Consider the following 17,537-nt stretch of genomic DNA (forward strand, 5'->3'; position numbering starts at 1 on the left):
TTTAAAGTTCATGGGGATGGTGTACAGTATTACAGTACAAAAACAAAGTTAAAGTTATGTTATTTACAAAGCCGTTATAACGCATATCATATTTAATTATTCACAATCTGATTCATTACCTCATCAGTATCATCCTTCATTCATTAATGGAAGTCTGGAAACAGAAAATTATTCAACTGCTACAAACATGGCAACTTTCCCATGAGCAAACAGTTAGGTTAGGTTAGGTAGAACTTTATTGATCCCTCAGGACGTCCCCCCCTCTGGGTTTTTTTTTCCTAATAGCCATAGCAATACAGCAGTTTTTCATAAAAAATAAATAAAAATAAAATAAGAACAAGAACAAAGAGAAATAAAGACTTAGATTGTATCATCTTGTTCTTTCTCTTTATTTCTCTTTGTTCTTGTTCTTATTTTAATTTATTTTTTTATGAAAAATTGCTGTGGCGATTGGAAAAAAAAAAAAATTCCCGGAGGAGATCTTCTAAGGGATAAATAAAGTTCTACCTAACCTAACCAAACTTTTTACTCATGAGATGTGGTCTCCCGTCGGGCTAAACACTACCTCTTAATCCACTGGCGTCGCTCGACTTCAAATCGCATAGAGCTTCTTTAATATTATATTTTTTTTATTCATTTTATCTTTAAAGTTATGAAGGTCGTTTTTGTTCGATATTATTCTATTTTATATTTTAAAATGTATATATTTTAATTAAAAAATAAATACAGTTTTTTTTTCCACTTTGAATTGATTACCATTATTATCTCATTATATTTTGGATCGAAGAAGATTTGGTTCATCAGCCAGACAAGAGAAAATAAAGTAAAATAATAATTCTAACGGAGACACTTCGGATCATGGTTAGAATAATTATAAACTAAATTTAAAAATGTTCAAATTACTTAACGCAGCATTAAAACACACGAGGAACAAACAAAAAAATAAATAAACAACGAGATGTTATTCTAAGGTGAGTAAAGTCCACGAAGCCTTGAGAGGAAACAGTTACATGAACGTTCACCGGACGCGAACAAATCAAGTCAGGAAGTGATACTAACTGATGATCGATCATCACATGACCCCGCCGTCATGTGACACAGTCACGTGGTCAGAGATATAAATGGAAGCGGGCGTCGGTATCAGTTAAGGATCCACTTTGGGCAGAAGAAGAACAACAACAGAACCGGAAGAATTCGTCGAGTCAGCATCCGTTGATTTTTTATAAAAAGGTAATTTTTCTTCATTAACATTAGCGACTAGCATTAGCTTCTGAGCGCTGGCGTGTGGTAGCTTTGTTGAAAGTTAAAATATAATTTGTTAAAACTTAAGTTGTATTCAGAAACAAGTGTGTCGCCTTATATGCAGGTACATTCGTTTTTGAGGAAACATTTTTATTCTACGTGTTGTGTGGTCAAAGGTAGAGATACGACGACATAAACTCTGATAAACACACTTGTGTAACCGGTGCTAGCTAATAAAAGCAAAAAATGCTACTTTGCTAACTTGTATGTCGTCACGTAAAAATCATCACTTTTTAAATAATATTCTGTGTCTTTTCTTCCCTCCAAATGCAACCAGTGTGTGCGGGAGACGTGCAGACAAATGTCAAATGTGTTTGTTGCACTAACCACAATGGAAGTGACGTCACTATGACTCCTGCATTGATGTGTTTTTTCATTATTCATTTCCTTTCTCTCGCCTGCAATAGATTGATTTCTGTCAGAGAAGCTTCCTTCATAAATGTTCCAGGACTATCTGAACAAGCACTAATGTTTTTGGTATTTTCTCTAAAAAAACAAAGCTTATCTCTTTGTCTAAACATTCTTTAACTTGCTATAATACATGTGTCTAGTGGCTGCGCTTACCAAAGGTCAATGCTGAGAGTTTTAGTTTCCATTTTAATATGAAAGGTCACGTCCACCTACTGGTTTTTGTTTTTTTTAACCACCACCATGTTAATCTTGTATGGTATTATTTACTCATAACTCAAGAAGCTTTGCTGGCCACAGTCCAATCCTATTCAAACTGATTCTTATGAGAAGTACTTTAACAACTAGAAAAAAAACAATCTGAGCTCATGAGCTTTGACGCATCTTTACTCTCAGTCATGTGAAGTTGGTTCCACTTCACAATTTTCACTTCTCCAGTTTCTTTAACCAGAATAATCGTGTGTGTGATCTGAAGTTTGGTAAATGTTGAGCTTGAGTTTTTTTTTATTGGTTCCTTTTTTCCCATTCAGATGTGAAAGTCCTTATATGTAAGTCTCTTAACAGGACATGAGTAAACTGTGTCCTGGGGGCCACGTGCAGCTCTGACCTCATGGCCCTCATGAGGTCCGAGATCATGTAGAAAATTATAATTTTATTTATAATATTATATTAAAACTTACTTCCTTATTTGCTACCAAAAGACTATAGGGTTTTGTTTTGGAACTTTTGTCCTTGTGTATTTTAAAGTTGGTCTGTATTTATTACCCCTAAAATATATTTAAGTAAATGTAAAAATTGTGAAAAAGAAAGTTCCTTTATATCTTCTTTTTTTTTTTTTAATAAAAGTTTTATAAGATAATAAATTTAGTTTGCTTTAATTACCATGAAACTGATCCTCTCTGTGGTCGTAGGGTTTGTGCTGACCTCGGGAGTACTAATGGAGAAGTTAAAGTATTTGATGCTGACATTTAAAATGCTGCTCTTGCAAAGTTTATCCAAGTGTAAAGGTTGTTGTTGAAGTCACTTCATGTTTGTCCTTCAGTGACACAGTGTGTGACCAGAGCAGACTGAAGTTATTTTGACGCCATGTTCCTCTTCTGGAGTCGACTGCACTCACCTGTGAACCGAAGCTTTAGTTTCAGAACACCAGACCTGCTGAGACAACACACAGCGTTTCCTCATAATTGTACTTGTACACCCCGTAACACGCAGTCAAAACTATTTTGTACTGCCAAGACTAGTTTGACCGGTCAAAGATCTTAATAATTTCTGGAAGTTTTACAATGATTCCTTCTACTATAGGGGTGTAGGAAAATAATCATACACTTGTACATTATGGGGACCCAAACATCACTGTATTGTTTTTTTCTTTTAAATCTGTTGGCTATCACATTTATTAATAAATGATGTATAAAATGTATGTATTAACTATAAACATGCAAATATTTTTGTGTTGAAATTAAACTTCTTGCCTCTGGATGGCAGCAAACATTACTTTCTCCAAAGGGAACGTTTTAATCCAGAGAGATGACTGAGGACGAGGGGATACAGTTGACTCCAGCAGCTTTTAAAGCTGATGGTTGGACATATTTTGGTTTCAAAACAAATAAACAGTTACGACTTCAAGAGTCATGTGGTCTGTAGATTCTGCAACACCAGAGTCAAGTACTCGACAATACTACAAATATATTTTTGTTCCTACATTATCTCAAAATATTGTTTCATATAGCCAGATTATTGGCTATACACACCCTTGTTCCCACTCCCTTTATTCGTGTATTTTTGGCAACAATTCAACAATGATATTATACTAATAATTTATAATTCTACCAGGCAAGATGTGGCGTGTGGCCTTCATGGTACTGGCCGTCATCGTGGCCGCGAGCGAGGCCAGACCTCGCCTTCAGCCGCTGTCCGATGAGCTGGTCGACTTCATCAACAAGATCAACACCACCTGGAAGGTACGGTGTTTGCAGGATCCTCATGGTCGTCGATATCTAAATAATGACTTGTTTTGTGCTGCAGGCGGGTCACAACTTCCACAACGTCGACTACAGTTATGTGCAGAAACTCTGCGGGACCATCCTCAAAGGACCCAAGCTGCCAGTCCTGTAAGCTTGAAGACATCTTGATGCAAACGACTCTTGATCATTGGTTATTGCTCATTCATTCAGCACATGCAGACATGTATCGACATGTCTTCTGCTGCCATTTTATCACACTCTACCAGCTGTTTTAAATATAAATTAAATATAATCTGTAAATAATTTACAGATTATATTTAGTTAAATATAATCTGTAAAATAAGTTTCCCGTTCAAATTTGAAAGTGACATTTTTAGACTTTTTAGTTTCATCAAAACTAGGGGTGTGAACATTTACATTTCTGTTCTTCTTCACGTTCAACCGAATCTTCTAACCTTTTAGATTTATGATGTCCAATGTGCCATTTTTCTATCGCAGTTGCACTATATAACCACTAGAGGGTTCTGTCTCCGTTGAAACTCCTCTTAATCTAACTACAGCAAAGCGATTCCAGTAGTTGATCAAAAGGCTTATTCTTGTAGACCAACTTCAAATGGATAACTTTTTATAGAAAACATAATAGATAAATTACATGACTTTATCTACCTTATATATTATATTCAGTCATTTATTGTACTTCATAAACGTGTTTTTATGAATAGATTGTTGCATTTGTACCTTTTAATAATCGTTGATAAAAGCTCGTCCTAAACCTTTATGACTTGTTATCCTTGTTAAAGTTAACGGCCCTAATTTAAACTTTAAGTGGATCGTTCAAAGTTCACGTTGTTTATCTTGGTTGCTCACGTCTAGGCTGCACTACGCTGAAGGCGTGAAGCTGCCAACAGACTTTGATGCCAGAACTCAGTGGCCAAACTGTCCCACCCTGCAGGAGATCCGAGACCAGGGCTCGTGCGGCTCATGCTGGGTGAGTGTCTTTCAAAAGTGTCGACGCCTTCAGTGTCATGTTTCCTCATATGTTCATATTCTGATTTATTTTGGAATTGGGTTAAGACACTGATTTCAAATTATCAATATTACTGCCAGAATAATGTGTGGCTGTTGCAACTTTTAACGTCTGTTAGCCAAATGACTCTAATGGATTTGAAAAATGCATGTTTTTGAGATTTCGTGTTGATGGAGGAACAGACCATTTACTAGGTAACAGTTGCTTGACTCTATTTCCTCATTTATGTATAATAAAGCTGCTGTTAACTATTTCAAATTCTAAAATGAGTGTACAGCGGTAATATTGGTGAAAAATTATATTGTACAATATGGTTTATTGTGCTTTACAACAATGAATTGTTTGTAAATACTGTCATTTTTCTTCGCGTTCAAGACTCACTGATCTGGCCAATTGCCTTTGCTATGCTCTCTTTAATACAAAAGTACGTTGTGTTCATTCTATTTAGTGACGATCACCTAATTAAGGACGTGTCGCAGCAGCCTCTCACTTTTTCCACGCCTTCTTCCTCAGGCTTTCGGTGCTTCAGAGGCCATGTCCGACCGCGTGTGCATCCACAGCGACGCCAAGATCAGTGTGGAGATCTCTGCTGAGGACCTGCTCAGCTGCTGCACTGGGTGTGGAGACGGGTGAGTTCACTGCTGCTAACGTCAACACAGCTACAGCAAACATGAATCTAAAGAGTTAAAGCTTTTAAAAGAACAAGGTTGTAACTTGAGTTGGACCGTCCATCAGGAGGAGCACACGACCCACAAGCCCACGTTTAATGTCTCTGATATTTGATTTGTCTCCAATTCCTGACAGCACAACTTCAATTATTCAATCACTGTCTAGTCTGATTGTCTGGGTTTTTTCTTGGCAAAACTAATTTTTATTTTTGCTGCTTTCACATTTATACCATGTTTTTGTTTTTTTCCCCCTCTTCTCTCTGAGGTTCAAAATAATTTATACAGTGGCACAACCCAAGTGGGGAGAATTGTGGGGGAGCCCAGTTATGAATCAGCACATTGGATAAATAAAGTTCATCAGTCAAGTAGAGATGAATGGCATAAAGTAGGGGCTAATGCCCATGAAATTAGTGATGTCACTATATCTTATGAATTTAAATCAAAAAGTGCAGTTTAATTTTGATTTCCTATTTTTATCATGTTTTTTTTTGTTTATAATTAAATGGTGTTTACAATAATTATATTTACCGTTGACATGTTGTTGGCTCTCTTTAATCGTCCTCCGCATCAAGAAAGGAATATTTTTATTCTTTAATGTTCAAGTAACACAGTCCAACTTGACGGTTCCAAAAACGGACGTTGACTTTGAAATGACTTAAGCGGGTGAAAGGGGGAGATTTTTAAAAACTGTGGCTTCACTCCAGGCAACTGTAACATGCAGGTGCATCACATCCTCTATCCATCAGTTAATGATCACTTTAAATAAATTCAATTCAATGTTTATATGAACTGTCCATAAATGATGCTTCCCTGCAATATCACAAATGTATCCTCGTTCCTACAGCATAATAATGTGTAGTATTGTGATGAGTTTCTCCAGATTCCTGTTAAAACGTATGCTTAATGGAAAGTGGACGGAAAGGAAAAGTTATTTGGAGTATTTTTTAAAAATAAAAGTTACAAGATTGGATTGTAACTGACTTGAAGCTACTGCATGCGCTGACCCAAACTTGTTGTTGTTGTAGATGCAACGGCGGCTATCCGTCTGCAGCCTGGGATTTCTGGACCAGAGAGGGTCTGGTCTCAGGGGGCCTCTACGACTCTCACATGGGTCAGTGTGGAAGGACATAAATCACAGTGTATTTAAAGCGGTCAGAAGTAATGACGCGTTTGTCTCCTCAGGCTGTCGCCCGTACAGCATCTCCCCCTGTGAGCACCACGTGAACGGCACCAGACCCCCCTGCACGGGCGAGGAGGGGAACACGCCCGAGTGCGTCCTCAAGTGCGAGGAGGGGTACAAGCCCAGCTACAAGAAGGACAAACACTTTGGTGAGCAGGACGAGAAGTCTTTACTGACGTCCACTGTCTGAACCTTCCAGTGACTGTTGCTGTGACTTTCTATTTGTAAACTAAAATGACACATTTTTGATCACAGGTGAAACTTCGTACAGCGTTCCCTCTGAAGAGACTCAGATCAAGTCGGAAATCTACAAGAATGGACCAGTAGAGGGCGCTTTCACCGTCTATGAAGACTTTGTTCAGTACAAGTCTGGTGAGCCTTTGAACTTGTTTTCTCCTGTAGATGTTTTTATTGGACTTTAGATGTTTGAACATCTGCTCAACTACTTCTGTGGAAGTATATGAGTGCCATTAGAATATTTGATAACTTTAACATTTTAAATGTTTTGGTTTTATTACAAGTTTCTAAAATGCATTCAACTGTTCAGTGTTGTACTGGCACTGATATACTTTCTATAAAGTAACTCATGGCACTGATACACTTTCTATAAAGTAACTCCGGCGCTGGACTCGCTCTGCTCTCGCCTCCAGGTGTCTACAAGCATGTGACTGGCCACGCTCTGGGGGGTCACGCCATCAAGATTCTGGGTTGGGGAGTGGATGACGACGTTCCTTACTGGCTTTGTGCCAACTCGTGGAACAGCGACTGGGGTGACAACGGTGAGCATCAAGTCATCCCAACTGCAGTTGAAATTCTGATTTTTAATTTTAATTCTTTTAAGGTTTCTTCAAAATCCTGCGTGGATCCGATCACTGTGGAATCGAGTCTGAGATTGTGGCAGGAATTCCACAGTAGAAGATAAAGTAAGTCAAAAGGTCAGTGTGAGGTTTGATGAAACAAAGTCAAACATTTAAATTCTTTCACTTTTTGTTGTGTGTCTTAAAGAGTTTCTGTCTTGTAATGTATATGGAAACTCATGAACCTTCTAGCCTTATTATTAATTTAATTGTCAGTCTTATTAAAGGATGCCTCACCATGTCGCCTATAATGACTAAGTGTTTAAATGTTGACTTAAATGTCTGTTTTGCATGTTTTTAAGGGACTTGTACTGACAGTCTAAATGTTGCATAAATCCACATTTATCAAGTAAACTATGCCTTAATTTTAAATTAAGATCCTACTGAACTACCTTCTTCTTGCAGATATGATGCGGGTCTTCAGACGACCACTAGAGGGCGACTTTGGTACACTAGAGCTGGAACCTACTGATTCACTTCAGAAGCCTGAAACCAGCTTCAGTTTTCCCTTCTAAACACAACCATTCACTAGGCTTTTCTTTTTTTAATCAAGCTGCGCATTTTTACGATGTCTACATCTCTTGTTCATTCTACTTGTTTAAAAAAAAAAAGGTCCTTAAGTCGATTTTTGACATTTTAAGATTCATAATTCCTGTGATGGAGCTGATTTTGTATTCATTTCTCCTTTGAAATGTTATACAAATGAATGTCGCCTATGCAAGTTCGTCATGACAAAAATAAATTGTTTTATGTTTTCCAATCAAAAGTTTTAAAGAGAAAATGAATGTTTTTGTCTGCAGCAGCGACTGAATTATTGTAATGATGCCTGAATAAATACGTGTCCACTGAGTATGTTTCACTTCTTTATGATGCAAGATTACAATGTTCTGACACAATAAGATGTAATGGAAGGTGTGTCGACACATTCACCTGCTTTTCTGGTGATGTTTGTTACAAGTCAAGCTATATTTTTGTATGCATTCGTTTTGTCTAAGTGACATTAATTCGCTCATATTCAATTTTATTTAAAGTGTCTTATCATAAAGTTATCTCAAGACACTATACAGTTGAAGTAAGACTATAGTTGATTAAGGAAAAACAGATCCCAGCAATTCAAAGAGCAAGAAGCGAAACACTGTGCAGTGAGCTATGGCGAGGAAAAACTTCCTTTTAGAAGGCAGAAACCTCGAGCAGAACCTGACTCATTGTTGACGGCCTCTTGCTTTGAAAGTCCTTTTTGTTAAACGAGCTTGTGCCAACAAACGCGTCATCAACGCTGTTGCAAAATGTATATTAACGTGAGAATTGTTCCTCTTTATATCGCAATGTTCCACGTCTGCAGCTCTACTTCCGCCTTGTTGTCGTAAACAAACACGCCCTCGTAGTAAAGCAGAGGGTGCGCTCGCTTTGTTCATCATCGCGCCTACGACAGTATCCGAATACATTAATTATTTATATTTTATTGTCGCTTATGAAGTTGGACTTATAGAGTCATAGTAGCTATACTATGCGCGTAAATCTAACTATCATATTCTAGTTATAACTGAATTTAAAGTATTTGTTTTTAAACATATGCGTGTAACCGCCAGCAAACGACACAAGTTTAATTAAATAATCATCGTTAGAATTAATATAGGGATTATATATATGGTAAAACAAGCAATAGATCATTTATTTCAATAACACTTTTCGATGTAAATAGTTATACACGTTAGAATAGGGACGTCCCGGCTACTCAAACAAGCGCCTCCATTATCTCCTGGACAAGGGGGCGGGGTCGAGTCGTTTCAATTCAACCACCAACACACGCGAGTCGGCACTTTGCGAGCGATGGCGGGGGGCGGTCGGGTCTCCTGGGTGAGATATGGGCCTGTGGTGTCCCTGTTCGTGGTCCTGCTGGCCGTGTGGTTCCGGTCGGAAGACGACGCGGGGCTGGACGAGCGCCTGGACACCGTGCTGTCGTCGCTCCTGCGGGCGGAGCGTAAGGTCGGAATGAACGACGTAGCGAGACCGCGAGTAGCTGTCGGTGAGTGAAGCGGCTAACAGCGTTAGCATCTGAAATATTATTTTAATATTCAATTCATATTTAGTCAATAAACTCTGTCCTCGTGTCGTCTTGCAGACGGATACAGTTGCATTCTCGTCTCAATTAACTGAACAAATACATATTGTTTTAAGCTACTGGTCGAATTTAAATTCAAATATTAGGCACACAAACCTCAATATTTAGATATAATATGATATGATAATATAATAATATATGTCCTCATGCAGATACTTAACATGAGTCAAAACAATGATTGATCACAAAAATAAAGATGCATCAGTAATACTTTAAAAAATCCACAGAAACACATTTTCAATTCCAGGGACATTGTGTTCTTGAAGGAGTTCCTTGTTTGTTTGACACATGGAACATACATGTTATGTTATTTGAAATGGGTCAAAAGCTTGTCTGTCCTCATGTGTTTATTGTCATCACAGTTGCTCGAATTGTGTTGCTGCCATGAAAACACAAATATCAGTTCCATCACTCAGCTTGTGTTCTCCACACACACACACAACGGTTGTTTCTTATCTAACCTTTGACCTCTCACACTCCCCCACTCAAACCGGTTCCAACATCCTTATCTATAAGCTGTCTTTTTTGGCTCTATCTAAAAAAAAAGTTAAATCCATATATCCATGCACAGTATCTGAAATAGGCTTTTGTGTTTGAAAGATCAGAAGCTGTTTGAACGAGTCTATATTTGACAGGATGTTGTCCTGGTCGGCAGAGACTTAAGGATTTCGTCCGCTAAGTAAACGATTTAAACCTGAGTCATGCTGAGGAGGCACTTTCTGTGCCGAGTGACTCAAGATCATGCAGGTGCATTCAGGAGTGTGTGGTGGGTGTGAGGAAACTGGAGTAGAATTAAACTAGATCATGAATTATTTACACGCCTAAGAGAGTCACTCCAGTATTCCACTTTCAATTTCTTTTTAGTCAAGAGAAAGAATGAGGTATTTTGTGTTAATTAAAATAATAAAAATAAAGTAATATTAATCGTAAAGTAATCTTATTATTAATGTAATAATATTTTTTTGTGTGTAATATTTTTCATCTTTCTATAAACTAGCCGAAGATTAATTGATAATAAGTATAAATGCTTTTTATCATTAAATAAAATTAATATTTCCAATTTTACAAAAACATTCTTCATATATATTTGAATGTGTCATAAATCATGCATGTATTTCCTACCAGTCTGTCCTCAATGTTGTGTCAAATGATCAAATAAACTTGTCTTATTGATTTATGAGAATTGTATTCATCGTGAAGTAATTTTATTATTTTTAATAATCATGTTTTCTGTAATGTTTCTTTATATTACATTCTATGAACTAGCTTAAGCTTAATCGATGACAATAAGTATACATATTATCAAATAGATACATATTTACTTACTTTTTATATATGTATATTTGGATGTGACACATATCATGCATGTTTTTTCTGACAGTCTGTCGTCAATGTTAGGTTAAAGGAATAATTAAATAACATTTTTTTTCTTATTGTGGGCAAATTCATTCACGCACTTGTTAATTTCCTAAATAAAATGTGCTTCTCTCTCTCTATCCGTAGGGTTTGGAGGATGTGTGGACCTGATCGTGGACGGTGTCTCGTTGCTGAACAAGATCGACCTCATTCCAACGAACCAGCCGATTCATCACGACTACATTGAGAGCGCGGAGCAGCTGGCTCAGAGCTTCGCATACTTCTTTGCACCGGGAGCTGCTGCAGAGTGAGTGACGGTCGAACTTCTGCTCTCTCCCAACGCTCCTGTTTATCTGAACACGTAATGTCACATAAAACGAGTCTTCCTGCTCCGACATGAATCCGGCTCCTTGAGAATGCTATACATCGTGTTCAAGCCTGTGTGTGTTTTAACAACATCTGGTTCTTCTCTGAGCAAACTAGGAGTCCAGAGCTTTTTTAGTTTCTACTGCAGACAATGAAGTAGTGTCACTGTGAACCACAGCACTTTATTTTTTGCTCTGAGCAGTCACCAGATGAATCAGTTGATCTGCATATGTTTTCTTTTAGCTTGAACTCCCTCAACTGTGGCGCCTCTGAGTTGTGTAAAGATGAACTTATGCCTGAAGCCAACACACTTATGTAATCGTCCTGCATGTCACGACTCAAAGCTATAGGCGGGAACAGCAAAGTTCTTAGTCATTAATTTATATTAAGATAAATATAGATCTTAGTGGGAGACACGAATTACCGCAACCACTTACTTATGATGCTAATAAAACGGTGAACTTCCATTATTCTTTTCTACACACTGCTCTATTTAGTGGCGTTTGATTGGTCGCTACAAAGCTGTCTTTAAATTCTATGTCTGTTGCTGTGTTAATAGTGATCGAAAGATGTGATTGGCAGGCTGGGCGGCAAAGCATTAGGGATTACTGAGCTGGATGGCACCTCCTATGTAATATTGAGTTTGCAAGTTCAAATAAATGTCAATTTAAACAAGTGAAAAATTGAATACTCTCTACCTCAATGGGGGGGGGGGGTTCAGCTGTAACCCCAACTGTAAACAAAGGAACACTGTAAGTGGAGGCTGCTGTTGTCTCTTCAACCAATGGTTGCCAGATCTGTGCAATAATTTCCAGCGCAAACGCAACAAACGACAGAAAAAAATCAATCCAAAATACAGTGTCCACTGTGCAAAAGATGACACTCTAAGGACATTTCTGTCCAAACATACTTATTAAACTATTTAAAAAAAAACTTCCCTGGTTAATGAAATGACATGTGATTCAGCCAAGGTCACATTATGACCTCTCTCTACCTGTGAAAACCACAACCTGAAAAAATGCTTAAAATCATTAATGTTTATACATCTGGAAACACATTTGTCTTTCAAATGGAACAAGATGATTTACACATCTGGCTAACATGGCTGAGCAGAAAAATGGAGGAAAATACTTGTACTGCTAACTAACCAATGGACAGTAAATCATTCTCCGAGCTGAAGAAAGAGTCGGATCAAGCTGCAAAGATCAACGTGATCTGTTATCAATATATCTCTCTCTCTCTCCGCAGGCGCTTCGTTCTGAACGACACGCTCTTCGACGAGCTGGTGGAGGCGTCTCGAGATCTACCTGGAAACCGATGGGCCGTCGGCGGGAACGCTCCGGTGATGGCGGGTCGCATGGCGACGGAGGGCTGCGACGTGCTCCTGGGGGGCAGCTTCAGCTCGGACTTCACCGACGTCCTGTCCCAGCGCATCACAGGTTCCGACCCGAAGACCGAACATCAGCTTCGCTCTCTGTGACTTCCTCGCACTTTCTCAAACTGCTCTTCGTTTCCCAGTGGCAGGCAACACTGTGGAGGAGCCAGACATCCATCTCATCCTGGAGTATCCTTCAGGGGCCACCTGGGGGAACTACACCTCGCGGAGGGCCAACAGGTATTAAATCAGTCTAATACATGTACAGTGGTCCTTGATTTTCTGGAACTCCTGTTGTGTTATCAGTTTTATCTTGATCTTTAAAGTATATACTTTATTGAATATTGTTTTGATTGTTTAAGCGCTTTGTGACCCTGGTCTGGAAAAGCGCCATACAAATAAAAATTGCTTACTTACTTACCTTTATCATAGTTCACCTTCCAAGGTCTTTCTGTTTGTGTTTTTGTTTTTTTTGGTAAGGTAAGGTAAAACATACTGCATATTCAATCATTTCCAGAGCTGCAGTCAGGAACAGCTGGTTGGTTGCTCAATACTGCATTTCTATTTTACATCTGTTGCCAAAAAATTATTGACAGCTGTGATTGGTTGGCTGGGCGGCAAAGCATTAGGGGAGCTTCTCAGGTCATCATTAGTAAGAGTGTTGTTGAGAGGGATGGCACCTCATATGCAGGTTAGCAGGTTTATATTAATGTTTTTGATTTAAACAAGTGAAAAATATTATGGTCAAAACTTCGCATACTTTGTTAAATGCGGGGGATTAAAAACAAGTGAATGTTTTCATTTGAATAGTGAATTTTGAGTGTAAATATAGTTTCTTCACCGTTGAGAAGTTCTATGGTGTTGGCCAGCAATACTTAATTATGATGATGACACGACCAGAGTAAACTTGTAACCGGCTCCATCCTAGCACCCAAAGTCATGAGACATAAAAAGCTTTTATTGAACCTAAACTCAAGTTTGTGTTTGAGGATCTGCAGAAGCTTCTGGTGTCAGTATGTGGAACCTCTGACTCAAACATTCCACTCATCCTTGTCAACATTTGAAATATGTTAACATTGTGTCACGAGATGAAAACTGATGTTCCAGGTGCAGGATCGACATATTTACTCAAGAGTTCATGTTCGTCTGCAGGTACATCGTCCACAGTGACGATCACAACCCCTACCTGGATTCCATGGAGGACTTTGCCGAGAAACTGGAACACTTTGATCCGGATCTGGTGGTGGTGGGGGGTCTGCAGATGATGGACAACTTCCCCTTCCTCTCAGGCAAGTCATGTTTGGCTGCTTTGCATTGCAAATACACCAGCGAGTGCAACAGTGTCTGGTCGATCTGGTTCAGTCACAGAGGAGTTTAAAGACTTTCAAATAAAAAAAACCTTTTCAATAAGAATATGTCAAATATTTAGGCAGATGTCAGACCTCCAGACCCCCGACTCAGAAGTTCTTTATCTTGTGTGTTCATTTCTATTTCCTTCTCCTCACAGGTGAGCGAGAGACTCTCCTCTCACGACTGGCCCACTTGCTGTCCTCTTCATCGCCCACCATCGGAGTCCATTTTGAAATGGCCAGTTTTGTGGAAGAGAGTATAATGGAGGACCTGCTGCACTACGTCATCCCTCACGTACGTCTGATCCACCATTACTCGTAAAGTATCAAAGTCAAAGCTCAACAGACGACAACATATTTGAGAGGAATAATAATATATATGATGTAATACTGTGACTGTCTGAACATGTGCAGTTCCTTTGTGTCAATCAAGTGAAGGCACGGATCAGCCGAAGTCTATTCTTTAAATGTCATGTGATCCACCATCACTACCTTAATGATCCACTTCTGGTCTAAATCATTGACAAACATGTAGACACTAGACTTGGATCAATGATTCTCGTACAAGGAAACCATGTAAGTGTGACTTAAAAGTAGGTAGAACCTTTTCCCTTTGAACACTTTATATAAACTTTATATAGAATCTACTTTACTGCCTGAATGCAGCAAATTAATTGACTCTTTTGACACAAAAAATAACATTGAAGTCAGGAGTTGAAAGTGCTGATGGTTGATTGGTTGGTGATATGTCAATCAAACTCGGCTTCTCTTTGTCCCGCCTCCTCTCTCTGTGCCCGTGAGGGAAAGTTGCCGTTGAATGTTTCACGTGACGTTCCGAAAACAGGAAGTTTGACTTGTAAATGTTTAATTTACAAGTCAAACCTGCTCACAAAGTTTTGAAGAACACCTAACAATCCTTTTAAAGAGGTAGTTTTTTGTTTGCTAAAGTTGAGTTTCCTTCACAGGCCGACTCCCTCGGCATGAACGAGCAGGAGCTTCCCAACTTGCTGAGTCTGCTGAAAGGCTCCACCATCACGGTTCTGTCGGACCCCAACCCGCGCGTGGCCACGGTTCTGGACCAGATGAGGGAAGTCTACCGCCTCCTGAACCAGCGCCAGCGGGACGCCGCCGCCGAGAGCGAAGGCGAAGCCGCGGTCAAGCCTCTGACCAGACTTCACGTGCACACGCTGGCCTTCCAGGCCATGATCGTCACCAGGGGCTCCAAGTGGAAGAACACCATGTCGGCCACGGCCAAGGCCTCGCTCACCGCCAACCGCCACGTGTGCGGCTCCGACGACATCGACCCCAGCAAGGCCCGGCTCATCATGGACGACTCCTTCTCGGTCAGCCGCCGTGAGGGCAGCCAGAGGATCCCCCTGCAGGAGTCCAGACCCGTCAGCTGCTGGGACGAGGACGACTACGAGATCTGCGTGGCCCCGGTCCTGGTGTGCACCGAGGTGTACCAGACGGCCGGCGGGGGAGACAACATCTCGGCGGCGGGTCTGGTTCTGCAGATCTGAAGAGAGATCTGATGTGATACGTGTTGACTTTGAGGCGACCTTGAAGCTTTAAGACTCGGTGATGATGTCACATGATGGACTGTAGTTTCTTTCTCGTCAAACTCTCTCCTCCGCGGCAGGTTTACTTGTTGTGAGACGTCTTCAGGAATTATTTCTCTTTTTTTTTTTAACTTGAATTCTCTATGCAGAAACAAACATTCCAGCTGAAGAACGAAGATGCAGACTCCCTCGTTCTTCACGTGTCAATCATCACATTTGATCAGTTGAGGCTTAAAGAGTTTGGAAGTAGATCAGTTTGATCAGAATATTGATCGATTTAACATTTCTGTTTATAGAAATGTTGGTTTTAGCAATTAGCTTTTCTTTTTTTAATGATTAAATCAAATGTATATATATATTTATCTTCTAATTGAATGATTATGTTTTACACAGAGTTTGATAATTTAATTCTAATAATTCAAAAATAAATGTTTTAAATTTAATATAAAAATGTTGGTATATTAGTGCCACCAAGTTTTAACTTTTCAAACATTTGAAGTGTTGAATTAAAATAAAATAAATTGATATAATAATAATATAAATAAAATAATAAAAAATAATATAATAAATTAAATTAAAGTGTAGAATTCAATTAAATTAATAAAGTTTGTCTTACCTTACCTTACTTAAATCATCAATATTCTGATCAAACTGATATACTTGCATAAACAAATCTCCTGTAACAGTCACTGTTTGCGCGCCGAAGTGTTGCAGTGCATAATGGGAACTGTAAGGGATGGATCTTAAATTGATAACCTTGTTAAGATAAACATAACTGTCGGTCAAACGCCTTTAAAATGATTTTAGTTTCTGTGCGAGACGACTCGGAAGGAGCTGTGTCGTCCGGCTGAGACTCGGAGTAGAACCACTATTTAAACGTTTCCAATGCCGGTTTTGAAGAAGTAAACCATTGAGTCATATTTACTTTAATCAAACAACATGGAAGCATCTGTCGAATGTCAGTTCCTTTAGTAGCAGAGCGAAGAGTGAAGTTCTCGGTGAGTCCAGGATATGTGAAAACATAGGTGTGTGTTCAATATTGACATTCCTGCTGAAGTGCAATAATGTTTTTTCTTCTTCTTGTGCTTGTGTGAGTCGTTGACAAAACCTTCAGATAAAATAATTGTATGTAAAGGAAGCAGTAACTTGTCAGAATATTCACGTCAACGTTAACTAATGATTCCACGAACATCATTTACGTGGACAAGTTAAATATTGAAGCCATTCTGCTACCTCAGTCAGTCCAACATCAACTACCAACTACCAACTATCAACTATCAAGTTCACCATTCAAATGAGTTTGTGGTTCGTCTGTAAAGAAGTAAATCAGTGCCATCTTTACACATTGATTTTATTTTAACTTATTCATTCAGTAGTTTATATATTGAAAAGCTTATTTTGATTGAGCTTTTCTTTTGAAATTGGATTTAAAAAAATGTTTTTACACTCCGAATTTGATATATTATTTACAATTTTTTTTTTTAAATCATTGAATAAATGTATTAAAAAAACATTTCAATGCTCAGAAAACAACATTTCCAATAGAAAAAAAGTTAAATCGAACCGTTTAATATTCCAATGGCACCGATGATCTTCCCTACATCTTTCAAAGAGTCAACATGTGAAGTTATTACTTTGTGTAACTGGTGACGGCTTTACTGTGAAAAACATGTTTACACTTCCTGTCGTGACCCGGTGATGGTCGCTCCACGTGTCGACCGATCTCTTCTCTAATGGTCTCCGATTAAATGTACGCTCAGCACTCAGTGTTTGGTTGTTCGGTGCATGTTTTTATTCACTTTCAGAAATCAGAATCAGAATCAGAAAACCTTTATTAGTCCCGCGAGGGGAAATTCGGTTTAACAACAGCAAGAGAAATAAAAACACCCAGAAATAAAAACGAGAAAGAAAATCTAAATAGAATAAAAGATAAATCTGCGCTATATAATATATACACAATCATATTTACATAAATAACAAGAGGTGCAGTTAAATAGTTATCTT

General features: G+C 38.7%; 2 protein-coding genes across 3 annotated transcripts; both read left to right on the top strand.

The window, feature by feature from the left end:
* Positions 1 to 1,092: 1,092 nt before the first annotated feature.
* On the top strand, positions 1,093 to 8,255 carry ctsba (cathepsin Ba). Of its 2 annotated transcripts, none has more exons than XM_087793631.1 (11): positions 1,093 to 1,230; positions 3,544 to 3,671; positions 3,736 to 3,821; positions 4,548 to 4,662; positions 5,215 to 5,330; positions 6,395 to 6,480; positions 6,552 to 6,698; positions 6,805 to 6,921; positions 7,200 to 7,328; positions 7,391 to 7,484; positions 7,812 to 8,255. In XM_087793631.1, exons 2-10 carry the CDS (start codon positions 3,549 to 3,551, stop codon positions 7,462 to 7,464), a joined length of 993 nt encoding a protein of 330 aa, XP_087649757.1. In that variant the 5' UTR covers positions 1,093 to 1,230; positions 3,544 to 3,548; the 3' UTR covers positions 7,465 to 7,484; positions 7,812 to 8,255. The 2 variants fall into 2 exon arrangements, with proteins under 2 accessions (XP_087649757.1, XP_087649758.1); XM_087793632.1 differs by having other exon boundaries at positions 7,391 to 7,472.
* A 938-nt stretch (positions 8,256 to 9,193) lies between these two features.
* On the top strand, positions 9,194 to 17,299 carry adpgk2 (ADP-dependent glucokinase 2). Its single transcript, XM_087793716.1, has 7 exons — positions 9,194 to 9,432; positions 11,032 to 11,191; positions 12,499 to 12,689; positions 12,769 to 12,865; positions 13,778 to 13,914; positions 14,133 to 14,269; positions 14,940 to 17,299. Exons 1-7 carry the CDS (start codon positions 9,237 to 9,239, stop codon positions 15,492 to 15,494), a joined length of 1,473 nt encoding a protein of 490 aa, XP_087649842.1. The 5' UTR covers positions 9,194 to 9,236; the 3' UTR covers positions 15,495 to 17,299.
* The last annotated feature ends 238 nt before the right edge of the window (positions 17,300 to 17,537 follow it).

This window comes from Callionymus lyra, chromosome 6 (assembly GCF_982586985.1).
Source record: "Callionymus lyra chromosome 6, fCalLyr1.hap1.1, whole genome shotgun sequence".
NCBI classification, from domain to species: Eukaryota; Metazoa; Chordata; class Actinopteri; order Syngnathiformes; family Callionymidae; genus Callionymus; species Callionymus lyra.